The following is a 23,412-nucleotide window of genomic DNA, read 5'->3' as shown; positions in this document are numbered from 1 at the left end:
CATCGCGAAATACGGGATGTTACCAATCACATCCTAATTTAAAACTGTTGATTTGGATGCTAAAAGAAACTGAAAAATGTTTGTTTTACAAAATCTATCTTGTTGACCCAGTCTAATAACTATACTCTACAACCAATGTTTTTTACTCTTACGTTCTGTAAACGTATTGCTAATGTTTTCAAAATGATTAATTTTAAACGCCATAAAATGTCGTTAGAATGAATGATGTAATGGTAAATAAGAAAACATTTTATTTACGTTATCAACTTATGTACAAACACGTTTCAACTGCCCACCAACTCATTTTCGTCAGCATCATTATTATTCTTTAAATTCATCTCGTTTAAGTTTTTCACAATCCAAGGTATGAAACTGCTAACCCTCGCATACATCCCATATGGACCTTCTCCACAAGCAAAACCATAACTCACAATCCCATACTGGTACCAGTAACCGTCATCTTCTATGGCGACCAGCGGTCCTCCCGAATCCCCCTTGCAGGCCTGCTCCTCGGTTCCGTTGCCAGCGCAAAACTCCGATGGCCACAATCTAGGTACCAGCTCGTGACATGTGTCCCAATCAACACCTGGCAAATCGGCCTCCAATTTGAAGCGACTACTGTAGAAACCAGGTTTTTCTGTACCTCTTTCAGTAGTTCCCCATCCAACGACGGTAAATATTTTGCCTGTTTCCGATTGTTTCTGCAGCTCCTCGGCCACCGGAAGACACACTGGAGAAATAAACTCTGTGAAACTGACTTTACGGGGAAGTTTAATTAACGCCAAGTCATTGTGCGTAGGATTCGACGTGTACTCTTCATGTCTTCGGTAGAACGCGACTTCGAAATCTATCGCCCTATCTGCGCAATTGTCATCAATGCAGTCAGGTTCGCTTTCTATGTCCCATTCACCTAGACGAATCACCACTTTGCGCCTAAAATGAACAAGCAGATTTGAGTTTTTGAAAAAAAAGTTCTTCCCACACTTTAAACAAAACCTGTGTTCATCTGGAATGATGCCGTTGTAACAGTGGGCAGCTGTTAACACAAACTGATCCGTAATAAGTGATCCTCCGCAAATGAACTGTATCCGACCGGTTGGATCTCCCACGAAACGAACACCAAACAGGGCAGCCCAAGGATGTGCATTGAGAGCTGTTTTATTGCCGCCTCTAACTCTTTCTGTCAGGCTCACGCCGCATACGCCGGGCTCCGGAAGAATGTGAAGGCCTTGAGATTCTGCAGTCTTGACTAACAGGATGGAATATAATCAGTAAGATTTTTCTTTAAATCTACAAAAACAGTACTCACCAGGTTGAACTATTAGTGTTGCAATAATAAGGGCCACTGCTGATAAGAACGCCATTTTTGCTGACATTTTGTTCCGCTTGTTGCAGTTGCAATTGGAATGAGAATATTTTGCGAGGATGGTTCTATAAATACTAGTTTGTCTTATCAACAGCCTTATTGCTAACAGATGATCAACGTTGAATTTTTAATGTATTTTGTGTTAGGTAATGTGGCCATCTGGATTAACTTTGCTCAGTGAATCAATCTACTCGACTTGCCACAAAGGACGAGTCAATAAAGACCAGTGTTTTATTGATTATTGAAGCATAGCGAGCCCCAGTTTTAGTTTGATTGACCGCCCATATTTCTACTCCAGTACCACAAGGTCAGCTGCACTTACAAATGAAACCAACGAGATGATAGTTTGGAACTAACAGTTGCCAGACAGCAATAGTGCTGAGCAAGTAGCTTACGATTGATCGCAGAAACAAGTGAGTATTACCTAACAAGGCCACTGTTTAGCTTTAAACTTCCGTTTATGCTGAGCTGTTGTGGCTTTCTCAGTCTAAGAGCATTGAAACGGCTAGTTTGACATAACCCGACGTTTCGGGACTGCTTACCCGAGCAGAGTCTGACAGCAAATCGAAAACTAATTTTGATGTTGTGATATTGCAAATTATGATAACTCAGGTTGATGTCGTTTTGGTCGTTTTAACGGTTAAAACATCAAAAATGAGAGCAGAAAAATGTTCCTGTGAGAGCAAGTTGAAAACAATTCCTGCTATCAGTGATGGCAAATTGATTACTGTTTTTGCTATCAGTGCGAAAAATGGAAAAATCGTTAAATTTAGAGTTTTTAGAATAATATGGAAACCTAAATGCAATACGTTAATTGCACTGATGGTATATCATTAGAGGCTTTATACAAGGTCGCCTAGAAGTTTTGAAATGACTTAAAAGCTTAAACATTTGTATTTATTTTAAATGACAGCAAAACGATATCAAAATTTGAAATCGAAATTAATCAAGTCAATCTGATATCAAAATATGATATCAATTTGCTGCTGATTACAAATCGTGTTTTCGATTTGCTATCATTTTGTTGTTAGACTTTGCTCGGGTATCCTTTGAAAAAAAGGTTCAATACACGGGATCGAAACGTCGCACAGTAGAGCACCTAGTACATCAAAACTGATCAAAATTATTTTGACGTATTTCCGCAACCCAAATGCAACCCAAATTAGTAATGAAACGTATTTCATAGTTTTCGTATTTTTTTTTATTTCGTCATTAGGGTGACCAATTTTATGATTGTAAATATCAAGATTTTTCGAAACTAAAGTTCTTCAAAAAATCACAGCTTTTAAACCAGTTGACCGATTCTAAACTTCTTTTTTTTTTGCTTGGAAGCTGTTGAATTCTAGTCTTCAGCAAAAATACGTTCAGAGGGCCAAATAGTGTTTTTAGGCAAATAATATCATACAATAATATAATTATCACGATTTTTTCAAAGTGTTGCTACTTTTGAAATCGGAAACATCCGGAAGGTTTTCTTTCTGCATTTAAAAGGGGAACAATAGTTTTATCATACACTACACAGCAAAAAAATATGAAAGTTAAACAGCACGTAAATTGAAGATCAACTGAAATTTGCGGCAGACGGCTTGTTTACAGATTTTAAAGCATATTCGCTTTAAATTTACATGCATCTGCTATAAATCATGCCAGCCACTCTCCGTCGTCAGCTAAACGAACGGCTGTTCGCAGCTGTGGCGGTTTCCTCATTGTCTCTCTCAGTACTCTCTGCAGCAGCCTGAGCATGTCGGGAATGCGTGTATTATGGTAGAAGCAGTTTAACTTTGATTGTCTGCTTTTCAACAAGCTGAGATAGCCAAGAGTGCTCGGGCGTGCTACTCACACCCCAAGGATCTGAGTTCAATTCTCGCTTGGAGCTCGAATTTTCTTTATATTTTCTAACAGATATCTGCAATGAAATTTTAAGATCACACAAAAATTTCCATCATATTTGACGGGGGGTCCTTTTGTTACATTCGATCCGTCATAAATTTACAGTTTTTTTTCGAACTGTGTAAAAGAAGATTTCCCGGAAACAGCCGGAAAATCAACTTATTTCATTTTGAATGTACGGTAAAGGATTCCATCAAATATTGTTTTCAATATTTTCATATATTGTATGTAAACTTAACGTCAATTTGTTTGGGTTTCAAATTAACAGAATAACAACATTATCCTTCTTTAACAAACTGCATCGTTGAATTGATTGACTATCATTTTTATTTACTTTGTACGGTCAAAACAAGCACGCGCTGTGAGTTATATCAAAGAAAACGGCTAAACTTCAGCTTCACTTAACCTCTTCTGATAAGCGTAAACAAAACTTTTGGACACTGCTTAGCTGTCAAACGATTGCACGATAACTACACTTGGCAAAAACACAACAGAAAACCCAATTAGGGAGCGCCCATAAATTACGTCACGCAAAAATTGACCATTTTCAACCCCCCCTCCCCCCTATGTCACACTTTTTGTATGGGACTCTCAAATTTTTGCTTGGGTCGTCACACTTTGCTGAACCCCCCTACCCCCTCAAAGCGTGACGTAATTTATGGACGTTCCCTTACTTCATTTTGAGTTTTTTTTACTTAGGTTTTGATATGATTTACTCCAATGTGCGTCGGGCTATGCCAATCTAGCCGTTTCAATGCTCCGAAATTGAGAAAGCCACAACAGTTCAACATTCCCCCCCAGTCGTATACCTCCTCCAAAACTTACGTTTACTTAAAAAAAAACAAATTTGGCTTTTTCACAGAAAATACCCAAAATCTGGTCTCAGCTCAAAACAAGATGTTTAATTCGGATATTAGAATATTAGAATTTTTTCAACCTGCCTTCCTATTTTTGGCGTAACTTCCCAACTGGAACAGAACCTGCTTCTCAGTTACATTGAACATATGAGAACTTCCACAGTTATTAAGGGCCTGTCCATAAACTACGTAGACTCTTAGGGGGGAGGGGGATCTGACCATAGTCTTCGTTCCATACCAATTTCAAAAATTTTGTATGACAAAAGTCTACGAGGGGAGAGGGGGAAGTCTGAGATGGCTTAAAAAAAGTCTACGTAGTTTATGGACAGCACCTAACTGAGAACTCCCTCTGCCAATGACCATTTTGCACGTGTATACCGTGCAATAGAATGAGGAAATCTAAACACTAAAACTTCTTTCTCTCTCTTTTTATCCTTCGCGGTACGCCCGTTAGGGATGGCTTCGCGAAGGGGGGGAGGGTGACTTCGTGCATGAGTACACTCTTATGATAAGGTATGATAAGTATACTCCAGGAATTCCTTCACGGATTGCTCCAGGAATCCCTCCAGGAATTACTCTACGAATTTCTCCTGGGATTACTACAGAAATTTCTCTAGGAATTTTTACGAAAAATACTCCTGGAATTCCTACAAGAAATATTTCAGGAATTCCTCTACTAATTGCTTCAGGAATTCCTCCAAGAATTATTCCAGAAAATCTTCCAGGAATTGTTCCAGGAAATACTATAGAAATTCCTCGCGTGTATTCTTCCAGAATTTATTTTAGGGCTTCCTCTAGGAACTCCTCCAGAAAGTAAAAATTAAATAAAAATAGTAACTTCAAATCCATCAGGAATTCCCCCAGAAAATTCCTCACAAATTACTACATAATTTCTTCCAGAAAGTATTCCAGGAGTTTCTCCAGAAATTACTTCAAGATATTCTTGAAGAAATTCCTGGAAATATTCTTGTGGTAACTATCGAAGGCATCCCGGAAAAAAAATCTTCAATGAATTTCTGGAGAAACTGCTCGAGAGATTCTTGGTGGAATTCTTGAAGGAAGTCTTGGAGGCAGGGTTCCTGATTTCCACTTTTCATCTTCTTCCACATTCGAAGACAGTTAGCAGCGAACGGTTGTCGCTTTAGTTCGTGTGTATGCTTGTCAGCGACGACAGCAAACTCCGGCGAACGGTGGGAAGCCACACTTGGAAATTACTCATTCGTCCACATTCGCATCGCAAGCGAATGCGATTCGTGAGTGATTCGATTGATATAGTGCATACGAATTTTTGATGTTTTCGAATTATTTCCTTTGCTAATCTAGCATTTCAGCAACAATACAGTAAAAATGTATGCATTACATGCAGAAATTCTCTTCTACTTATGATAAAAGCCGCTTCGATCGCTCACCAGCAATGAATGCTAAGCAGAAGTTTTGGAGTAATTCCTTGAAAAATTCTTGGAGGAACTCTTGGAAGAAGTCTCGGAGCAGTTTCCTGAGGGAATTTTCGGAGGAATCCCTGAAGTCGTCCCAGGAGTATTTTTTTGAGATTTTTTTTATGTTTCCTGAAGAATCTTGTAGGTATTCATGAAGGAGAATTTTTTGGATGAACTCTTGAAGGAATTTCTTGAAAAAAAATCCCTGGAGGTATTTTTGACGAAAATCCTCAAGGGATTCTTAGCAAAAGTCTTAGAAGGACCCCTGTTGAAATTCTTGGGGAGGATCCTGTAGGATTTTTTGGAGGAGCTCCTGGAGGGATTCTCGGAAGAATTCTAGGCAAATGTCTTGGAGAAATTCTTGAACTAGTTCTTGAACGAGTTCTTGGAGGAATTGTTTGAGAAATTCTGGAGAAATGCCAAGAGTAATTCTTGGATAAATTTCTAGAGGAATTCTGGGAGAAATTTCTAGAGGAATTCTTGGATGAATTCCTGGAGACATTCTTGGAGGAATTTCTGGAGGGATGCTTCGAGAATTTCGTGGCAGAAGTCTTGAAGAATTTCTGGAGATATTCTTGGTGAAATACCTCGAGGGAATCTTTAAAGAATTTTTGGAGAAATATTTGGAAAAAATATTGGAGAAATTCCTGGTGGGATTCTTGAAAGAATTATTGGCAGAGATTCTTGGAAAAATACCTGAAGGCATTCTTTGAGGAATTTTTGAAGAAAGTCTTGGAGGAAGCTCTGAAAGATTTTTGGAGAAATTAAACTGATAAAGCAAAGAGATACAAGAGTAGAGCTTGTTGAACTTGGTAATCTTAATTTCAGAATAGTTTGGATGACCTAGATCACCAAGTGAATGTTACTAAGTTATCAGAATTGCACTCTGAGGCTAGAGTAGCGTAGATTATATTACGGGAGCATTCGCTACAATCAAAATATTCTAGATTTAGAGGTATTTAGGCCCATACTTCAAAACACAGTGAGTCCATTTGTATGCCAGTGGACACCCAAATAGCAACACATAGAGATACTCGTAATATTATGAGGTGCAGCAGACACAATCGTGAAAGAATTATACCGATAGAGTGAAAAGAAACAAGCGTAAAGCCTGTAGACCTTGAAGGTCCTAGCTCCAGAATAGTTTGGAAAGTCTGGAATATCCCATGAATGCACCAAAAGCATTGTAACTGTGCCCTGGGGCTCTATCAGTAGCATAGACTACATTTCATGAATATTTTTTTACAATTTTAGCATGATACAGTAAGTAGATATTGTAACCCAAACTTCAAAGTGTATTGAGGGTCATTTGTATTTCACGAAATGTCCAACTATCACTATATCCACTTGCTCGTTGCATTGCGAGGCATAATTCACATCAACGAGACCAAATTTCTTGAACAGAGTGAACGCAAATGATGCCATATGTTGTAGATCTTAAGAAACTGAATTTCAGAATAGTTTGGATGGCCTAGAACACTCAATGTACCATGAATTTTTTAGGGGTTTTTGAGGCTTTTCGAGTACTGCAGATTGTGTTCTATGCCTCATGCCTTTCCATTGCGGTTCACCTCGAAATAAATACGGTATTATCGAAATAATCCGTAAGACGAAAACGTTTTTAACCCATCTTTGGCATGAGGGTCATTTTTGACCCAAACCGTATACTACGTCAGCGAGCTGCTGCCAACGTAAAGCAAAAGTAAGGTTAAGTCGAAAAGAACGCCAGGCCGATATACCGTTTGGTCGGAAAAAGGTTGTTTGGCCGCAAAATATTTTTACATTAAAGTGTTTATTTGGCCAAATAGATCATTAGGCCAAATGGTTGGTCATTTTGAATTGATTATTATGAGTTAAGGGCGAATCAGTCAAGTAGGTCATTAGGCCGGATATCTCCTTGTGCCGAATAGGTTATTAGACCGGATAGGTCATTAGGCCAAATAGATTATAGGGCCGAACTGTCATAAAGACGAATAGGTTATTAGGCCGGATATGCCATCATGCCAAATAGTTCATTGGGCCGAATAAATCATTAGGCCAAATAGGCCAAATGGGCTGAAAAGACCTAATGAATTATTCGGCATAATGACCTGTTCTGCCCTATGACCTTTTTGACCCAATTATCTGTTCGAGTAGACGACTTTTCTCGAAGCCTTCTAAAGAACAGATTTTTTCGAAACCGTAGCCTATGAACATATGTTTTGCTCTGAATGCAGTCAATTTCCGTTTGGGTAGCGTTTTGTGAAGCCTCGTAGCCGTGCGATTAGGGTCACCAAGCTTCTAATCGCACCATGCTATGGGATGAGGGTTCGATTCCTGCTCCGGGCGATGAAAGTTTTCGTGAGAATAGTTTCTTCTTCGTATCCACTGGTGCATGTTCCGTGTGTTCCTTGCCTAGGGTTAAATTTCATTCAGTCTGTACAATGTACAGTGTACATCCTCTGGGTGAAGACGGTATCTGCGTTATAACATTACTCAAGGGAGCTCTGGGATATCCTAAGACTCCCTCCCTTCAACTTCAATTCGCCTTATACGCCTTTTATCTGCTGGCTCTAGCCAAAGCTCTACCCGTAAAGACCTACACCATATTTCTTCAATTAAACCAGTAAAATGTTCTAGTCAGCACTCGACAGCCAGGAAAACTGAAACAAAGATTATAATCTAGACTACAATCAGCGGCATTTGTGTGGACACAATGTTGTTGCTGATGTAAAATTTCAGTTACAATCGAAGAAATACAAACTGTTTACTCACGCACTCTATTATCATCATGTCTATGATATCTTATCTCTATGATGCAGTTAGGCAATGATACAACTGCAACGATACCCGAGATACCAAGCATAATGCTAGCGCCTATCATATTACGAATTGTCTAAGGAAATTCTTAATGGGTCAATGTCGTAGAAAAATGCGAAAACTTATCGTTTTGTGACCACAAATTAAAAGTCGCATTATTCTCGTAGTACCTGATAAGACATTTAAACACATCAGCAATAAAGCGTTGTATTTCCTAAGCTGCACCTTCTAGTCAACCTTCGGCCTTGATCGGCGTGTTTAAATAAACAGTGATAATTTCTGGTTTTATAGGTTTTCCCCATGGATTTAAATTTATTTAAATGCTTCCAACGGTGATAACGATCTCCCAGTATAAAAGAAGTAGCGTCACTTGTCAGCCAACAGTGTACAGTACTTTGTGGATTCAGCATGGGATCGGTCACGTTGCTCTTGGTGCTGCTTGGTGTTGCCGCTGTGCATTCAATACCTGGTGAGTCTTTGAATGCGAGTCTTGAATATGGTGTTTCTTTTATAATCTGAATCTGAATAATGCTTCAGCTTCTGATGGAGTGCGATCGCGACGTGATAGCACCACGCTTCCACAACCCGGTGTTTGTGGCGTGAGTTTAGCGGATCGGATCGTTGGCGGTACCAGGACGGCTATTAACGCATATCCTTGGGCGTCATTGTTGATGGCCCAGCATAAGCAAGGTGGTCAAGCAATCCCATTCTGCGGAGCATCTTTGATTTCGGATCGTTTCGTCCTATCCGCAGCCCACTGCTTCCCTGAACCGACCGATAGCTTTATAATGTAAGTTTTGTAACATCAAAGTAAATTGAATAGCACAATCACAAACGTTATCAATTCCGCAGTGCAAAGGTTCGACTCGGTGAGTGGGATATTTTGAGCAAGAAAGATTGCGAAGAAGATTACTGTTCGGACAATCCGATTGATGCACCGGTCGAAAGCCACGAGATTCACAAAGACTACTCGGGTGAACCGGATTTCCACAATGACATTGCCTTGGTCAAACTGGCAGACCCGGTGACCTTCACCGAGTTCATCTCGCCGGTCTGTATTCCGATGGCGGAGAAGCTTCGAACCAAGTCGGAAAATGGACGCAAGTTTACGGCCGTGGGGTGGGGCGATATCAAACACGATGCCAAGAACAGAGGTGAGATTATTTGAAGAATCATAATTGTATCAACCAACATTAATTTCAATCTTCCAACGTAGACGTTCAAATTGGCAACCGGTACAAGTTCGAGGTCAAGCTTCCTGGGGTGCCCCTAGCGACGTGTCGCAACGCGTATCCCAACCTGAAGGATACGGAAATGTGTGCCGGTAAGACCGGTAAGGACACTTGCCAGGGCGATTCTGGTGGTCCATTGTCGATCGCGGAAAACGATGGCTACTGGTACCAGTACGGTGTGGTCAGCTATGGATATGGTTGCGGCTTTAGAGGTTACCCGGGAGTGTACACTCGCGTCACTAGTTTTGTACCGTGGATTAAGGACACAATGAAGAAACTGAGCAAGACTTCCGGGAGACCTGTTTCAACTGGAAGTACAACGTCTGACTGGGAATACCTAATTCATATACTAAATAACATATATGTTGATTAAGTTAAGCTGCTATTCTCCTATGTTAGGAGCCACAAAGTGATACAATAATGTTGGTGCCTAAATAAAAATATGTAACCGAGCACAGATGTGTTAAATTTTGATACATTTTTTTCGGAATCTCTTTTTTTGAGCCAATGATTAGTGCGCAAGCAAAATTACGTTTACATAACGTTAAGATAAAAATATTTACATAATCACTATCATAAGAGTTTGACTGCATAAACGCTTTGTTTACGAATAGGATGAATTTGATGGATGATCATTAACAAATGAGACAATCGATGATTCATATTCGATTACTTTTGCAGTTCTAGATGCTAGTCAAAACTGTTCTTAAGTGGATCACTATGAGATTATCCAACAACGGATCGTATTTTCGGAAATATTACTATCAGGAGAAAATGAACAAAAAGCAATCAATCACAAAAGTCATGTCCTGATGGTAGTAAAATTTAAAACTATATGTTCTTACAATTTGAAGTCTAGTCATACGAACTATGGTCTGCATATTGTTTTTCTTTCCCTAAAATTATGCAGAAGACTCTTCCCGGGTAGAATAAAATTACAAAAGAAGATCAAATTTCGCCATTAAAATTGAATAGCTAAACGACAAAATTTGTTATTTGTTTGTTGGGAATAAGAACGTAAAGAACAGAAATAATAACTGATGTTGTACTGAAAAATAACTTAGTAATAACTAATTTTAACATTATAAGAACAAACCGAGCACAAAGTATTTTGAAATGTAGAATAGCTGAATCAGTTTTAGTTATATTCGAGTTACTGAGAACAAAGAAGGTACAAAATAAGTTATCTAAAAAAAAGACAATAATAATTGTAAGTTTTGTTCTTATGATTCAAAAACACTGTTTTTTTTCAATTCAAAAATAATGGTTTAATCTTATTATGTACAACAAAATTAGGTATTATTTACTTATTTTCTGGATCAAAGTCAGTTATCACTTTTGTACTTTGTAGCTCTTATTCCCAACTAATCAATAACAGGGTCAGTCGGTTTTCTCGGTAGAGCCATGCAAGCGCGAGTGTGGAATGCGGAATCAGATTAGCTTGAGAATTTTCGAATGGCAGACAATTTTCAGGTAAGAGTGAAGGGGGTGCGAGTGAAAAATCCGGGATCAGAATCGCGCTACAATATTCGTTGGTCAGTCGGTTTTCTCGGTAGGGCGATGGAAGTGCGAGTGAAAAATCCGGGTTCAGAATCGCGCTACAATAATCGTAGATCAGTCGGTTTCCACGGTAGGGCGATGGAAACGCGAGCACGAAATCCGGGATCAGTGGTCATCGTGATCAAATAAATCATAATCGTGTTGAAGACCGCGACGTGTATTTCCATATAACTAGTGGATCATATCACCTATCAGAAGTGTCTCCTAGATCCACACCTTACCCTACCCTACTAACCACCATTCCTTCCCGTGACAACTGTGGGGATGCTGTGGATTCCACGGTTTCTAGTAGCAACGGTTGTCGAACTAACATTCCTTCCCTTTCCTGATGACCGTAAGGACGTGGCCAGCGCCGTTATTGACTTTAAATAGCTGAACTCTCGAATTGTGCACATTGAGAATGGTTAGCTAGTCCCAAGCTTTCACATTCATTGGCTCTCTGTGCAACTTCGATTGTTCTGGTCAATCACGGAGTAGCAACTACGATGTGTACGGTTATCTTTGCTTTGCTTTGCTTTGCTTTGCTTATTCCCAACTAATCAATAACACAACTTCTTGTTCATCAATATTTCATTTTTAATGGAAAATTTGATCTTTTCATGTTATTGTCTCTGACAAAATAAAAAAAAAATCCAAATAATTCATCAAAAACAAAACAAAGTGGAGGTCATAAGCGTGCATGCCTCCATTTAGGCGCATGCAAAATGTACGTATATCGCCTCCACTTTAACATCTTATTCAACATATTATACGATCACTGGTTGACTGGGTTATTAAATAACATTAGAATGATACAATAAGATATGATGGCAAACACTTGTTATTGTTTGTGAAATACAAACGCCATTCCAGGGTGTTCATTCAATTCTTACAACTATTTTGTATCAGTTTTCATTAAAATTCATTCATCATTAACATTGCTGCAGAAGCTTCCTCGAGGTGTTTCCAAAAAAATCAGTGTGATATGCCTCCAGGAGATCCACAGGGATTTTTCCACAAAATTCTTCATGGATTCCTGCAGGAGTTTCTTCAGGGCGTAGACCAGGAGTTTCTTTGACAATTTGTACAGGACTCCTTTAAAGATTTTTCCTAAAATTCCAATCAGGGGTTTCTCCAGAAGTTTTTTTAGATATCTTTTCAGGAGTTCCTCCTGTTATGTCTCCAGATCTTCCTTCAGAGATTCATCCAGGAGGATTCAGAGATGCCTCTAGGATTTTTATCATGGATTTTTATTTTCAGAAAATCTCTCAAGTATTCCTCAGGTTCCTTCAGGGATTACTCCAGACGTCCTGTAAGATATTCTTTCAGGAGGGTTGATGCCTCCATTCATCAGTGATTCATCCAGGAGATCCTTCAGAGATTCCCATAGGAGGTCCTTCAGAGATTAGTATGGGAGTCCCTTTAGAGATTCGTTCTACAGTTACTTCAGAAATTCGCACAGGAGTTCCTACAGAAATTAGTTCAGGAATTCTTTCAGAGATGCTTTCCCGGAATTACTCCAGGAGCTCCTTCAGTAATTTCTCTCCTAGTGTTCCTTCTGGGATCCCTTCTGTAATATCTCCACCCAAGTAGCATTTTCAAGTCGAGTAGATTTCAAAAGGTTATAAACAATATCATAAAGCCAAAATAAAATTATTAAATAAAGCATTAAACTGTTGTTTGGAGAATAATCCTTCAGGATGCGTTATGAAGATTTTCAGAGGTTCTTTAAGGAATTCTCTTAGGGATTTTTCTACGACCTCTCTCAGGTATTCCTACAAAAGTTCCTCCAGGGGTTCCTTCGAGGATACCACCAGTAAAGTAGTTCTTTAAGGGTTTTCTCCAGAACTTTTTTCTGTGATCTCGTCTATAGTTCTGTCAGAGATCTACCCAATCGTTCTAGGAGGATTCAGGAACGCCTCCAGGTGTTTCATCAGGGATTCTTTCAGAAGTTCCCTCAGTTATTCCAACAGAAGATCCCTCAGAGATTATTTCAGGAGCAGGGATTCTTGCAGGAGATCCATCAGGAATTCCTCCAGAATTTCCTTCAGGAATCCCTCCTGAAGTTCCTCCAGGAATTCCCACAGCGTCTCCTATTGGGATTAATAGAGGAGTTCTCTGGAGATTCTTCCAGGAGTTTCTGGGATCGTGTAGATGTTTCTTCGTAGATTCTTACAGGAGTATCCAAGGATACCACCAGGAGAACTCAGGGATCCTCCAGAAGTTTTTTCAAGGATTCCTAAAGAAGTTCATTCAGGGATAAGTCCAAATGTTTCTGTAAGATTTCTCCAGGAGCTCCTTCAGGGATTCTTCTAGGAGTTCTTCCTGAGATCACCACTGGAGTTCTTCCGGAAAATTCTCATGGAAGACTCACGGATGTTCTCCAGAAGTTCCTTCTAGTATTTATTTCAGACTATAATAATTAAGCTTTCATCCAGGATTTCCTTAAAGAATTCCTACAAAATTTCTCTCGTTTTTTAAGAAATCTTCCAGTTTTCCTTCTGCAATTCCTCCAGGAATTCTTTCGGGGATTTCTCCTGAAAATTATTCGGGGATTCGTCTTGGACATTCCACATGGTGATTCCACCTAGAAATCCTACGGAGATTTTTCCTGTTAATCTATCAAGGGCTTCTCCAGGAAATTCTTCGGGGACTTTTTTTGGGGATTTTTTCTTAAATTCCTGGGGGAACTCCTCCTAGAATTCCTTAGTCCTGGAAACCCTACGGGGATTCATTCTGCAATGCCTTCGGAGATTCCTCCTGGGAATTATTAAGGGATTTCATCTGGAATTCCTTCGGGGGATTTTTCCTGGATATCCTACGAAGATTCCTCTGGAAATCTTTCCGGAATTCCTCTGGAAAATGTTTCGGAGGTTTCTCTTTGGCGATTTCTATTGATAACCCTTCGGCGATTCCTCCTGGAAATCTTTCCGAGATTACTCCTGGAATTTCTTCGGAGATTCCTCCTGGCAATCATTCGGGGATTGATTCTGGAAATCCTTCGGGGATACCTTCTGGTATTCCTCTTGAAATTCCTTCGAGGGATTCTTCCTGAATAGTCTACGAAAATTCTCCGGGAAATATTTCGAGAAATGCTAATGAAAATCCATCAGGGTCTCCTCTTGAAAATTCTTCGGAGATTTCTCTTGGAAATCCTTCGGAAATTCCTATTGAAAATCCTTCAGGATTTCCTCCTGGAAATCATTCGTGAACTCCGTCCTTCATCCTCGGGACTCCTTCGGTGATTCCTCTTGGAAATACTTCGAGGATTCCTCCTGGAATTGCTTCGTGGATTCCTTTTGAAACTCGTTCAAGGACTCCTCCTAGAATTCTTTTGCCAGTTTCTTCAGGAAATCTTTCATAGATCTTCCAAAATTTCCTTCGGTGTTTGCTTCTGGAGTTCCTGCGGGAACTCCTCCTTGAATTCCTGTGTGATTCTTCCTGGATTTATTCTGGAAATCCTCCGGGGACTCCTTCTGGAATTCCTTCTGATATTCCTCCTAGAATTCCGGGGAATTCTTCTCCCTGGACTCACCCGAAATCTTTCAATGAATCCTCCTGGAAATCCTTTGGAGATTCCTCTTGAAAATCCTTCGAGGATTCCTCCTGGAAATCATGCGGGGACTCCGCCTGGAAGTTCTTCGGAAATCCTTCAGTGATTCATCTTGGAAATATTTCGAGGATTCCTCCTGGAATTCCTTCGGCAATTTATTCTGGAATCCCTTCCGAGATACTTTTTGAAATTCGTTCCGGGACTTCTCCTTAAATTCTTTTCGGGGTTCCTCCTGGAAATCCTTCGGGGATTGCTTCTGGAGTTCCATTGAGGATGACTCCTGGAATCCCTTCTGGAGATTCTTCCTGGACATCCTAAGCAGATTCGCTCTTAAAATAAAGCCTCCTGGATATCCTACGGAGATTGCACTGGAAATTTTTCAGTGAATCCTCCTGGAAATTCTTTGGAGATTCATCCTGGAATTCCTTCGGGGACTTTTTTTGGGATTCGTTCGGGGACTCCTCCTAGAATTCCTTTGGTGGTTTCTCCTGGAAATCCTTCGGGGATTCCTCCTGGAATTCCCTAGGGGGTTTCATCCAGGCAATAATTTGAGGATTTCTTCTACAGTTCCTTTGGAGAATACTTCTGGAGATTTATCGAGGAATTCTTCCTGGGTATCGTACGGAGATTCGCCTGGAAATCTTTCCTTAAGATATTTCGACTGAAATTCCTTCGAGGAATTCTTCCTGTAATTCCTACGGATATTTCCCTGCAAATCTTTAAAGAAATCCTTCTGGAAATTCTTCGGGGATGTCTCTTGAAAATCCTTCGGGGATTCTTCCAAGAATTCCTACAGAGACCCCTGCAGGAAATCGTTGGGGAGATTCTCCTGGAATTCCTTAAGATATTCCTCCTGGAAATCCTTCGGGGGATTCTTCCTGGATTTCCAACGGATATTTCCCTGGAAATCTTTCAAGTAATCTTCCCGGAAATCCTTCGAGGATGTCTCTTGAAAATTCTTCGGGGATTTCTCCTGGCAATCCTTCGGGGATTCTTGCATGAATTTCTTCGGGGGGATTCATTCTTCATTCTTTACCAGAGATTCCTTCTGGATTTTTTTCTAGGAAGGACTATACAAAAAGAAGGAGACTATATAACAAGGGTTCTGATAACATGTTACTTTGGCAAAAACTACAACGCCAAAGATTCCAGATTCACTCAAAGAAGTTCCTTATTTTTGTAAAAAAAAGTGTGAAAAAATCTTGTCTGAATTGTAAGTTACCATAATTCTGGAATCAATTCCTCCTTCTTACGCCACTGAATCAATCGTAGCAATTGCCATTCTCGCATAAGAATTCTCTTTACTGAATGTGCCTGTTAATCCCAAGCTGTCACCTTTTTGCTTTCTTGTGCTCTAACAATACTTAAGTAGCAATTACGGGTGGTTGATCTAGACTGTTTTTTTTTTAAATTATTTCAAATAAATAAATTTTGTTTAACTCTGCATTCCTTCTCCATCATTTCAGGACGAACCATGCGACGACGTCAAACTCGTCATCAAGTCCCTCTCTACCGAGGACGGAAAGCTCCATTCGCGCTGGCTGAACCTGGATGAATCCATTAGAATCGCCCAACTGGAGCTAAAACAATCCGAAATCATTGAAATTCCGTCCGGATCGTTCGACGCCCGGCACTTTTATGGTGTTTCTATTCTTACTCTTGATTCGCTTCAGGTCACCACTTTGCCATCGAATATTTTTCTCGGACTGCAGCTATTGCAGGAACTGAACCTGAAGAATTTACCGCTGTCGCAGGTGGACGAGTATGTATTGGCGCCGGTGAAGTTCACCCTGACCAGTCTATTGGTGGAAAACTGCTTGGATTCGATTAATCCGAAGGTGTTTACCGGGTCTACGTCGATGGACAATTTGGCGATAGTTTCTTTTGAGCACAACATTTTGGAGGATGTATTGACAGATGATTCTTTCTCAATGATCCCAAGCTTGTCTAGCCTGTATTTGAGAATGTCGGGTATTAAAACTTTACGTGAGGGAATGTTCGTGAGCATTAGTAAATCCGTTGATCAGATACATCTCGATGGAAACGAGCTGAGTACAATTGAGTCAGGTCTTTTTGACAGTTTGTTGGAAAGAAGAGTGAAGATTTATTTGAAGAACAATCGCTTCATATGTGATTGCAGCTTGGCATATTTGAAAGAGCTGATAATGTCATATCCTGAAATGTTTGACGAAGTCAAATGTTCTGAGCCACTTGAGTTCTCCGGATGGATGATTACTGAGGCTGAGTTTTGCAACGCTATTACTGATCCTCCTTCAACTACAACTCAGTTAACAACTTTGTCCAACGTAACGGAAACATCAGAGGATACTACTGAGCAGACAACGACAGATACTACGCACAGCACAAAACCACTACCGTCTACAAGACCTACTGGTGAACCAACCAAGCCAACTGGTCCGGCAACAACCTCTACTACGACGATCACAACTACGTCAACAATAGTACCTACTCCTGAGCCAACATCTTCATCATCAACGTCTGTTACTCCCGATACGACGCCTTCCACCACATCACCGTCTCCAACTACTAGTACAACTCCTGCCACATCCTCGCCTTCCAATATCTTCACCTTGCAGTGTGTCCAAACCGCCGTTACGTTAGACTCGGACACCATCAGCTACACAAGCTCTGAATTAACCCTGCACAAACGAAGCAAAACTTTCACAGTCCTAGAATCGAAAGAGGGAACCGTGGAACTAATTCTGGACCAATCTTACAGCTCTGCGGTGATTCTCTGGTTTTACGATACTTCCACCACCAATTCCATTTTTTCTCTTCAGTTGGAGGACAGTGCTAGTTGTGCTGACATCTATGGACGAACCGTGAGAATCACAAACCTTATACCGGATAAGAACTACGTCTTTTGCGTAGTTTATAAAGCTGAGAACACAATCTCACCATTTGATTGTCTTCCGCACAAGCTTCTTCCAACGTACGGACAAAGGACTTGGCTCATTGAGGATCAGAAGATTATGGTAATCAGCATTTTGATAGCATCTATTTTGGTAGCCATCATGAGTGGGATTGTGTTAACTTATTGCTTCATCAAAAGCTTTGCTACTTACCAGAAATGTAAGTTTAGTGTTACACTTGGTAGAGTCTCCTAATGTTCAAAATCAACTATATTTTTATAGCTTGTCGCAAAGTGACAACAGAGGTGCGAATCGACCGGAGTACCACAAACCAGTGCTACATGACCCCAGTAGCTGAAAAACCCACCAGGTAACCCCTCCCAACAGCCATCACACATGTTCAAAGCAAATATATATCGCCATCCATTTCTATTCCCCACCAGAAACCGCCACAAGCGCAGCGTTTCCGACAGCAGTGTCGAAAGTTGCCGCAGCTACGTGTCCGCCGTCGTTCCGGCAACCCAGTTTCAGTACATTTCCTGGAAGATGGATAATCGTTCGCGGCACCCGTCAGCGCCACCCCACCCCGCCCAGCAGTCGCAGTCGATGGAGTTCTACCCGAAGGATCCACCCCCGCCGCCGCTTCCACCGCACCCGACCAAACGGCTGAAAAAGCAAAAGTCGGAAATTAAAATCAATTTCCACGAAATCTACGACGAACCCAACAGCAGCAGCTATTCGTCCGGCGTGCACAAAAATTTCCACCAGGGAAAGCACTGAAGGGGCGGAGAAAGTGTCCGAAATGTTTGCGACGATTCAATCGACGCAATCAGAATGATCAATTAAGATGCTGCGCCAGGGATTCACTGTTGTTTACAGGGTCATTCAAAAACTGTGTTAATGATGTCTTTTGTGTTTAGAAAATGAACTCAAGAGAAAACCCATATCCTGTTGTGTGTAAGTCGTTTCTTACAATAAATGTTTTGCTTAGGTACCAGTAACAACATAAGTCGATGTTTTTATATTTCCTTTCGCCTGTCCTATTTTTATAATTATTTCATCCACAAGGTGAATTCGAGAATAATGGGGACGAATTGCTATCAATTCATATACTGAGACAATATTGTTCGTGTCATTCGTAAAACAAATTGACCAAACCAAGCCGTTACATTGTGATGTCGCTTCGAATTCAGTTTGACTTTCTTTTTCTTACTTTCCAAGTAACTAGTAAGCATTTAAGATATCATTATTGCAGCATTATAGTTGCCCTTATGACAAGGCATTTAATTCTAATTGGTCGTATATACGCCTATAGTGCTACCCAACAGCAGGTTTTGGCAAAATGACGAGCTGTCTGAGTGTAACACCTTCAGGAACGTCATATCAAAATGTCACAGAAGCTTGACGCCTCGAAGAATGGCTTCCGTTCCAACACCCAAAACTTGTTATCAAAGAAACATTCCATGAAGCGTTTCCATTCCCTCTTCGATAAATAACATATGATTCCCTCTTTCGAAGCATCCACCTTTTTGATACATATTCTGACAAAATAAGGTTTGGAAATTTCTCGATGGCAATATTCCCAATTCAGCTGTAACAATGCAATGTTTGCTTCGGAGCTTTTGGATGAATAAAGCAAGCAAAGCAAAGCAAAGATAACCGTACACATTGTAGTTGCTACTCCGTGATTGACCAGAACAATCTAAGTTGCACAGAGATCCAATGAATGGTGCTTGGGACTAGCTACACACTCTTAATGTGCATAATTCGAGAGTTCAATATTTTAAAATCAATAACGGCGCCGGCCACGTCCTTACGGTCATCGGGAAAGGGAAGGAATGCTAGTTTGACAACTGTTGTTATTAGAAACCGTGGAATCCACAGCACCCCCACAATTGGGTTTTTAAATTTTGAAAAAAGTATTCTTTTTTTTGATTTTATACAAAAGAGCACCTTTTTCTGAGCCACTATGATTTTTTTCAGATTTATAGAAATTTTTTTGATACCTTAAATCAATTTCAAAGAGATTTTTCGAAATCACCTTTTGACAGCTAGGCAACAGTTTGACAGCTCCACCCAGTACAAATCGCTCCCATACAAACTACAAATTGATATTTAAATAGGTTCCCGGGCACCAAAATTGATGAAAATTTGGATTTCTACTCATTTTGGCATGTAGATTCAGAATATGGAATTATCCCAACACCGCTAAAGAAGCCAATTGTCTCGGGAAGGAGTATTCATAAGGGTAGGGTAAGGTGTGGATCTTGGAGCCACTTTTGGTGAAATGATCCAATAGTTATATGAAAATACACGATACGGTCTTCATCCTGATTATGATTCATTTGGATGCGATAGTAAGGGTAATGCACATATGTCAACGATTGGTAAATATTATCCGCATTGATCGTTTACTTAACCGTGAAACCCGACTATCCCACGAAAGCTATCGCGCACTTCCAACTCCGCATTCAATATTCGCGTTCCCATCTCCCTACCGAGAAAACCGACTGACTCACGAAAATAGTCGCGCGTTTCTCACAGTATTGAACTTAGAGTAGGCTGAGTGTACCAGTTTTCGCCATAGTGGTTCCCTATTTGGCCATAGTGGTTATTTGAGATTATTCAAATTCTTGCATCATTTCAGGAGTTTTATTGGCAAGATACATATAAATTCTCGCCTTTAAGACTTTCAAAGTAAGTCAAATCCTGAAAAAAAATTCAAATTTCCACTATGGCCAAATAGGGACCCACTATGGCGATAACTGGTACACTTACCCTGTACGGTGAATATACTTTCAAGCTTAGGTAGCTTTTTTCGAATTATGTATTTTACTGAGAGTAGTCCCAGGTGTCACCTGTGATCGACAGCCTTGTCGACAGCCGTTGAGGTAATTATGCCAATTATTATTAATTTGCTCAATGATTGTTGTGAACTGCAATCATTTTCTTCTAATATTTTTATTGCTTCAATATTAGACCAGCACCAGAGCTACAAGATTAGCTTGCAAATATTATCAGACTCCAGGAGTCCTCATAAAAACGCATTGGCGAAATTACCCCAACTTCCTCTAGGATGTAAAGAAAAAAAAATCAAAATGATCTCACCCAGTTCCATGTCGTCGAATGACCGCAACCCAGGGCTTGGCTGAATGAATAAGTGAACATGAACATACAATTATCGTTCCCAAAAACGTTCGTGAGTATACATGCCTCACGAGGAATAAATTTTACGGCACCCCGTGAATATTGATTCCTAACTGAACAGAGCAGCAGTGAACGAACCAAACGACGAACGAAAAATACAACACAAAGAAGTTGAAGATTGCTTGTCCCATGCCACAATGCTGCTGAGCTGCACCTATTTATTGGAAACGACGGCGTCGAATATTCTGGTGTGTGTTTGTTTATCGCCGTGAAGCAACACATGCGTTCTCGCTCTTACATGTGGCTTGAAAATATCTGTCTCTGTTGCTGATAGTGTGTACGTTTGGTTCGTTCATTTCGCAACAAGCAAAGGAGAGTGGAACTGGCATTCCTCGCTTCGGCCAGCCCCGACGAGTGATAAACATTCATCGCCGCGGTTGGTCGTGAATATACTTCAGCATGAGGCATTCGCACCCACCGGTGGACTTGAGTGTTGTTTAGTTGCTTCTGCCGTTCTTCGTGAGGCAAGCGATGTGCGATGGTGTGCAGTCCAGGAGAGCGAACGAAAAATGTGATTCAAAGCAGCGTGAAAACTAGCAATTCGTTCATTTTTGAATGAATCTTCCAAGCTCTGCCGCAACCGCTCCTTGACTCCCTCAATTTTCTGCAATATTTTTGGCTACCAATTGTGCATTCATTTTTATCACTTCACGAGGAACTATGTGCACTAAACACGCGTTTCTTTTCGTTTTTTCTGCCGAACCATGCCACCCGATCGCGATCCCCATCTCAACTGCCCCAAACACGCGTCATTTTTCACTTTTCAATGCCACCCGATCGGACAATCTGCGTTGGAATTTCGAAGTAAGTGTCCAAAACTAATTTTCTATTCGCGGCGTCCATCACAAGCAACTTATTCGAAACAAAACGAATCGTGACGAAATTTTCAGCACTGAAGAAGGAAGCATTCCAAAACAAACTGCTGACAACATTTTTCATATCCAACCACTAGTAGCGCTGCAGTAAATAAAACGATGCGTACAGATATTAAATAACTCAAGCTTTGATGTTACACGTAAGAACCGACTGTGCTACTTTTTTTGAATGGGTCATTCCATATGAAGTGACCGAGAAAAAGTGAAAACCTTTAACTCACATACAGACAGAGTACTTAGAGTAAAAGATGATTTTTAACCAACTGCCAGTTCAAATTACTGAACTATCGGTACTATGTCACTTACTCATTTCTGGCTTCCCGAATCGAACTATCAAAGTTGAGTTGTTTTGTTCTTCTTTTTTTTTTGACAACAATAAAGAAAGCAAATCTGAAAGTATGCAAAAAGAGCTCAAAAGTTAGTTTAAAAGAAAAAGTTTCACGAAAAGGATTTTGGAGTTCCCGTAGTTTGTTTGCAAAATTGCAATGGGATTCCTTGATGTTTCTCCTTAAGATTGGGCAATGGAAAATTGCTTGCTAAATTTAGCTTTTGCTCCCGTGTTTGGAATCCAAGAAAGAGAAGGAGATTTTGAAGGATCGCTATGAAGTAGCATTATCTATTCCTGGTATTAGAGATATACATGCCGCAGCTCCTTCTTGTGCCGATTTCAAGGCCAACTTCAGAGTCGCCTTTCAAAAAATTAGCGCAAAAACACGCACACAAAAAATGCAGTGTACACTGAAAGACAGCTTGTGGTTGAACTTGCTATTCCGCAGGGTCAATTAAAATACATAACGCCATTAAATTTGTGCAGACTGAGTTTCGTTTCAATTCAACAGATTAATGTCTCTGTTGACCACCGGTTAACCATGGTAAATTTGAAAACATCTTAATGGTGATCAATACCGCAAGTCGTCTTTTAGTGTAGCAAAGTAAAGAAATCAGAGGGCAATATGTGGATATCTGAAACAATATTTTTTTTTCGGTGAAATAAATGTAACGACACACTTGTTGTGTGTGTGTGTGTGTGTGTGTGTGTGTGTGTGTGTGTGTGTGTGTGTGTGTGTGTGTGTGTGTGTGTGTGTGTGTGTGTGTGTGTGTGTGTGTGTGTGTGTGTGTGTGTGTGTGTGTGTGTGTGTGTGTGTATGTGTGTGTGTGTGTGTTTTTTTTTATTATTCTAGGAGTCCAAAAATCTTCTAAAGACGCTGTGTGGGATTCGAATGTGCGCCTACCCACTAAAAACACTCTCCTAGTTTACCTCCACCTTAAATTCCCCTCCGGTACCACCATGCAGTATTTCTTCGGAGGGGAGGCGTTATGTGCCTTGTGCACCATCACCAATTTGTTATCCTAGTCTTCTTCATGCTATGCGCACCGCTTCGTTAGTTGCTGTTAATATTCCAGTATCGCCACTAAGCGAAATACATGCTATTTTTCAAATTTGTTATTCTAATCGTTCTTAGCCTTTCGGCTCCGGTTAGCTTGTTATTTGCTTAATGTGCCGCCATTGAGCGGTAAACTCTATGTTAGTACCACTTTCATCAAATGTGTTATTCTAAAGCCATGCTGAGTTCATCGGCTGCTACTAATTTGCTCCGAGAACGTTGCCCTCCCGGTGCCGCCCGAGTGCCAATCAGCACTCGAGGTTTCCGCGTAAGACTCGGATAGTCCCCGACGGTGGATATATCCTACCCGACGAAGAGTTTCCCGACACTGAAACTTCTCCCGCAACCGACTTCCCGGGCAGATGCCAAGGTCGGTCCTGCGATTCCGGTTGGAGACGAC

General features: G+C 40.5%; 3 protein-coding genes across 3 annotated transcripts in view; 2 read left to right on the top strand and 1 right to left on the bottom strand.

Annotated features, from left to right (window-relative positions):
* LOC109422844 (uncharacterized) overlaps positions 1-18,554 on the top strand; it is a 47,725-nt gene extending 29,171 nt beyond the window's left edge. The window contains exons 4-6 of the mRNA XM_062853015.1: positions 16,139-17,765; positions 17,828-17,915; positions 17,989-18,554. Coding sequence (XP_062708999.1) covers positions 16,139-17,765; positions 17,828-17,915; positions 17,989-18,325 — 2,052 coding nt within the window. The 3' untranslated portion in view covers positions 18,326-18,554. The remainder of the gene's footprint in view (positions 1-16,138; positions 17,766-17,827; positions 17,916-17,988) is intronic.
* LOC109422859 (CLIP domain-containing serine protease HP8) lies at positions 224-1,768 on the bottom strand. The gene is made up of 3 exons (XM_019697763.3): positions 1,310-1,768; positions 997-1,249; positions 224-933 (listed from the first exon to the last, which is right to left on the bottom strand). The coding sequence occupies exons 1-3, from the start codon at positions 1,374-1,376 to the stop codon at positions 285-287; spliced, it is 969 nt and encodes a 322-aa protein (XP_019553308.2). The 5' UTR covers positions 1,377-1,768; the 3' UTR covers positions 224-284.
* Positions 8,683-10,033, top strand: LOC109422852 (CLIP domain-containing serine protease B4). The gene is made up of 4 exons (XM_019697750.3): positions 8,683-8,817; positions 8,886-9,138; positions 9,201-9,502; positions 9,565-10,033. The coding sequence occupies exons 1-4, from the start codon at positions 8,757-8,759 to the stop codon at positions 9,951-9,953; spliced, it is 1,005 nt and encodes a 334-aa protein (XP_019553295.3). The 5' UTR covers positions 8,683-8,756; the 3' UTR covers positions 9,954-10,033.
* Positions 18,555-23,412: the final 4,858 nt, after the last annotated feature.

Source organism: Aedes albopictus, chromosome 2, assembly GCF_035046485.1.
Source record: "Aedes albopictus strain Foshan chromosome 2, AalbF5, whole genome shotgun sequence".
Classification (NCBI taxonomy): Eukaryota; Metazoa; Arthropoda; class Insecta; order Diptera; family Culicidae; genus Aedes; species Aedes albopictus.
This window is presented reverse-complemented; position numbering and strand designations above follow the sequence as displayed.

Bases quoted from the DNA above. Each gene is read 5' to 3' on its own strand.
- LOC109422859 (XM_019697763.3), bottom strand. From the start codon at position 1,376: ATGTCAGCAAAAATGGCGTTCTTATCAGCAGTGGCCCTTATTATTGCA. The intron at 1,250-1,309 runs GTGAGTACTGTT...CCATCCTGTTAG, and splicing joins AACACTAATAGTTCAACCTG to TCAAGACTGCAGAATCTCAA. The intron at 934-996 runs GTTTTGTTTAAA...TGTTCATTTTAG, and splicing joins ATCATTCCAGATGAACACAG to GCGCAAAGTGGTGATTCGTC.
- LOC109422852 (XM_019697750.3), top strand. From the start codon at position 8,757: ATGGGATCGGTCACGTTGCTCTTGGTGCTGCTTGGTGTTGCCGCTGTG. The intron at 8,818-8,885 runs GTGAGTCTTTGA...ATAATGCTTCAG, and splicing joins CGCTGTGCATTCAATACCTG to CTTCTGATGGAGTGCGATCG. The intron at 9,139-9,200 runs GTAAGTTTTGTA...TCAATTCCGCAG, and splicing joins CCGACCGATAGCTTTATAAT to TGCAAAGGTTCGACTCGGTG.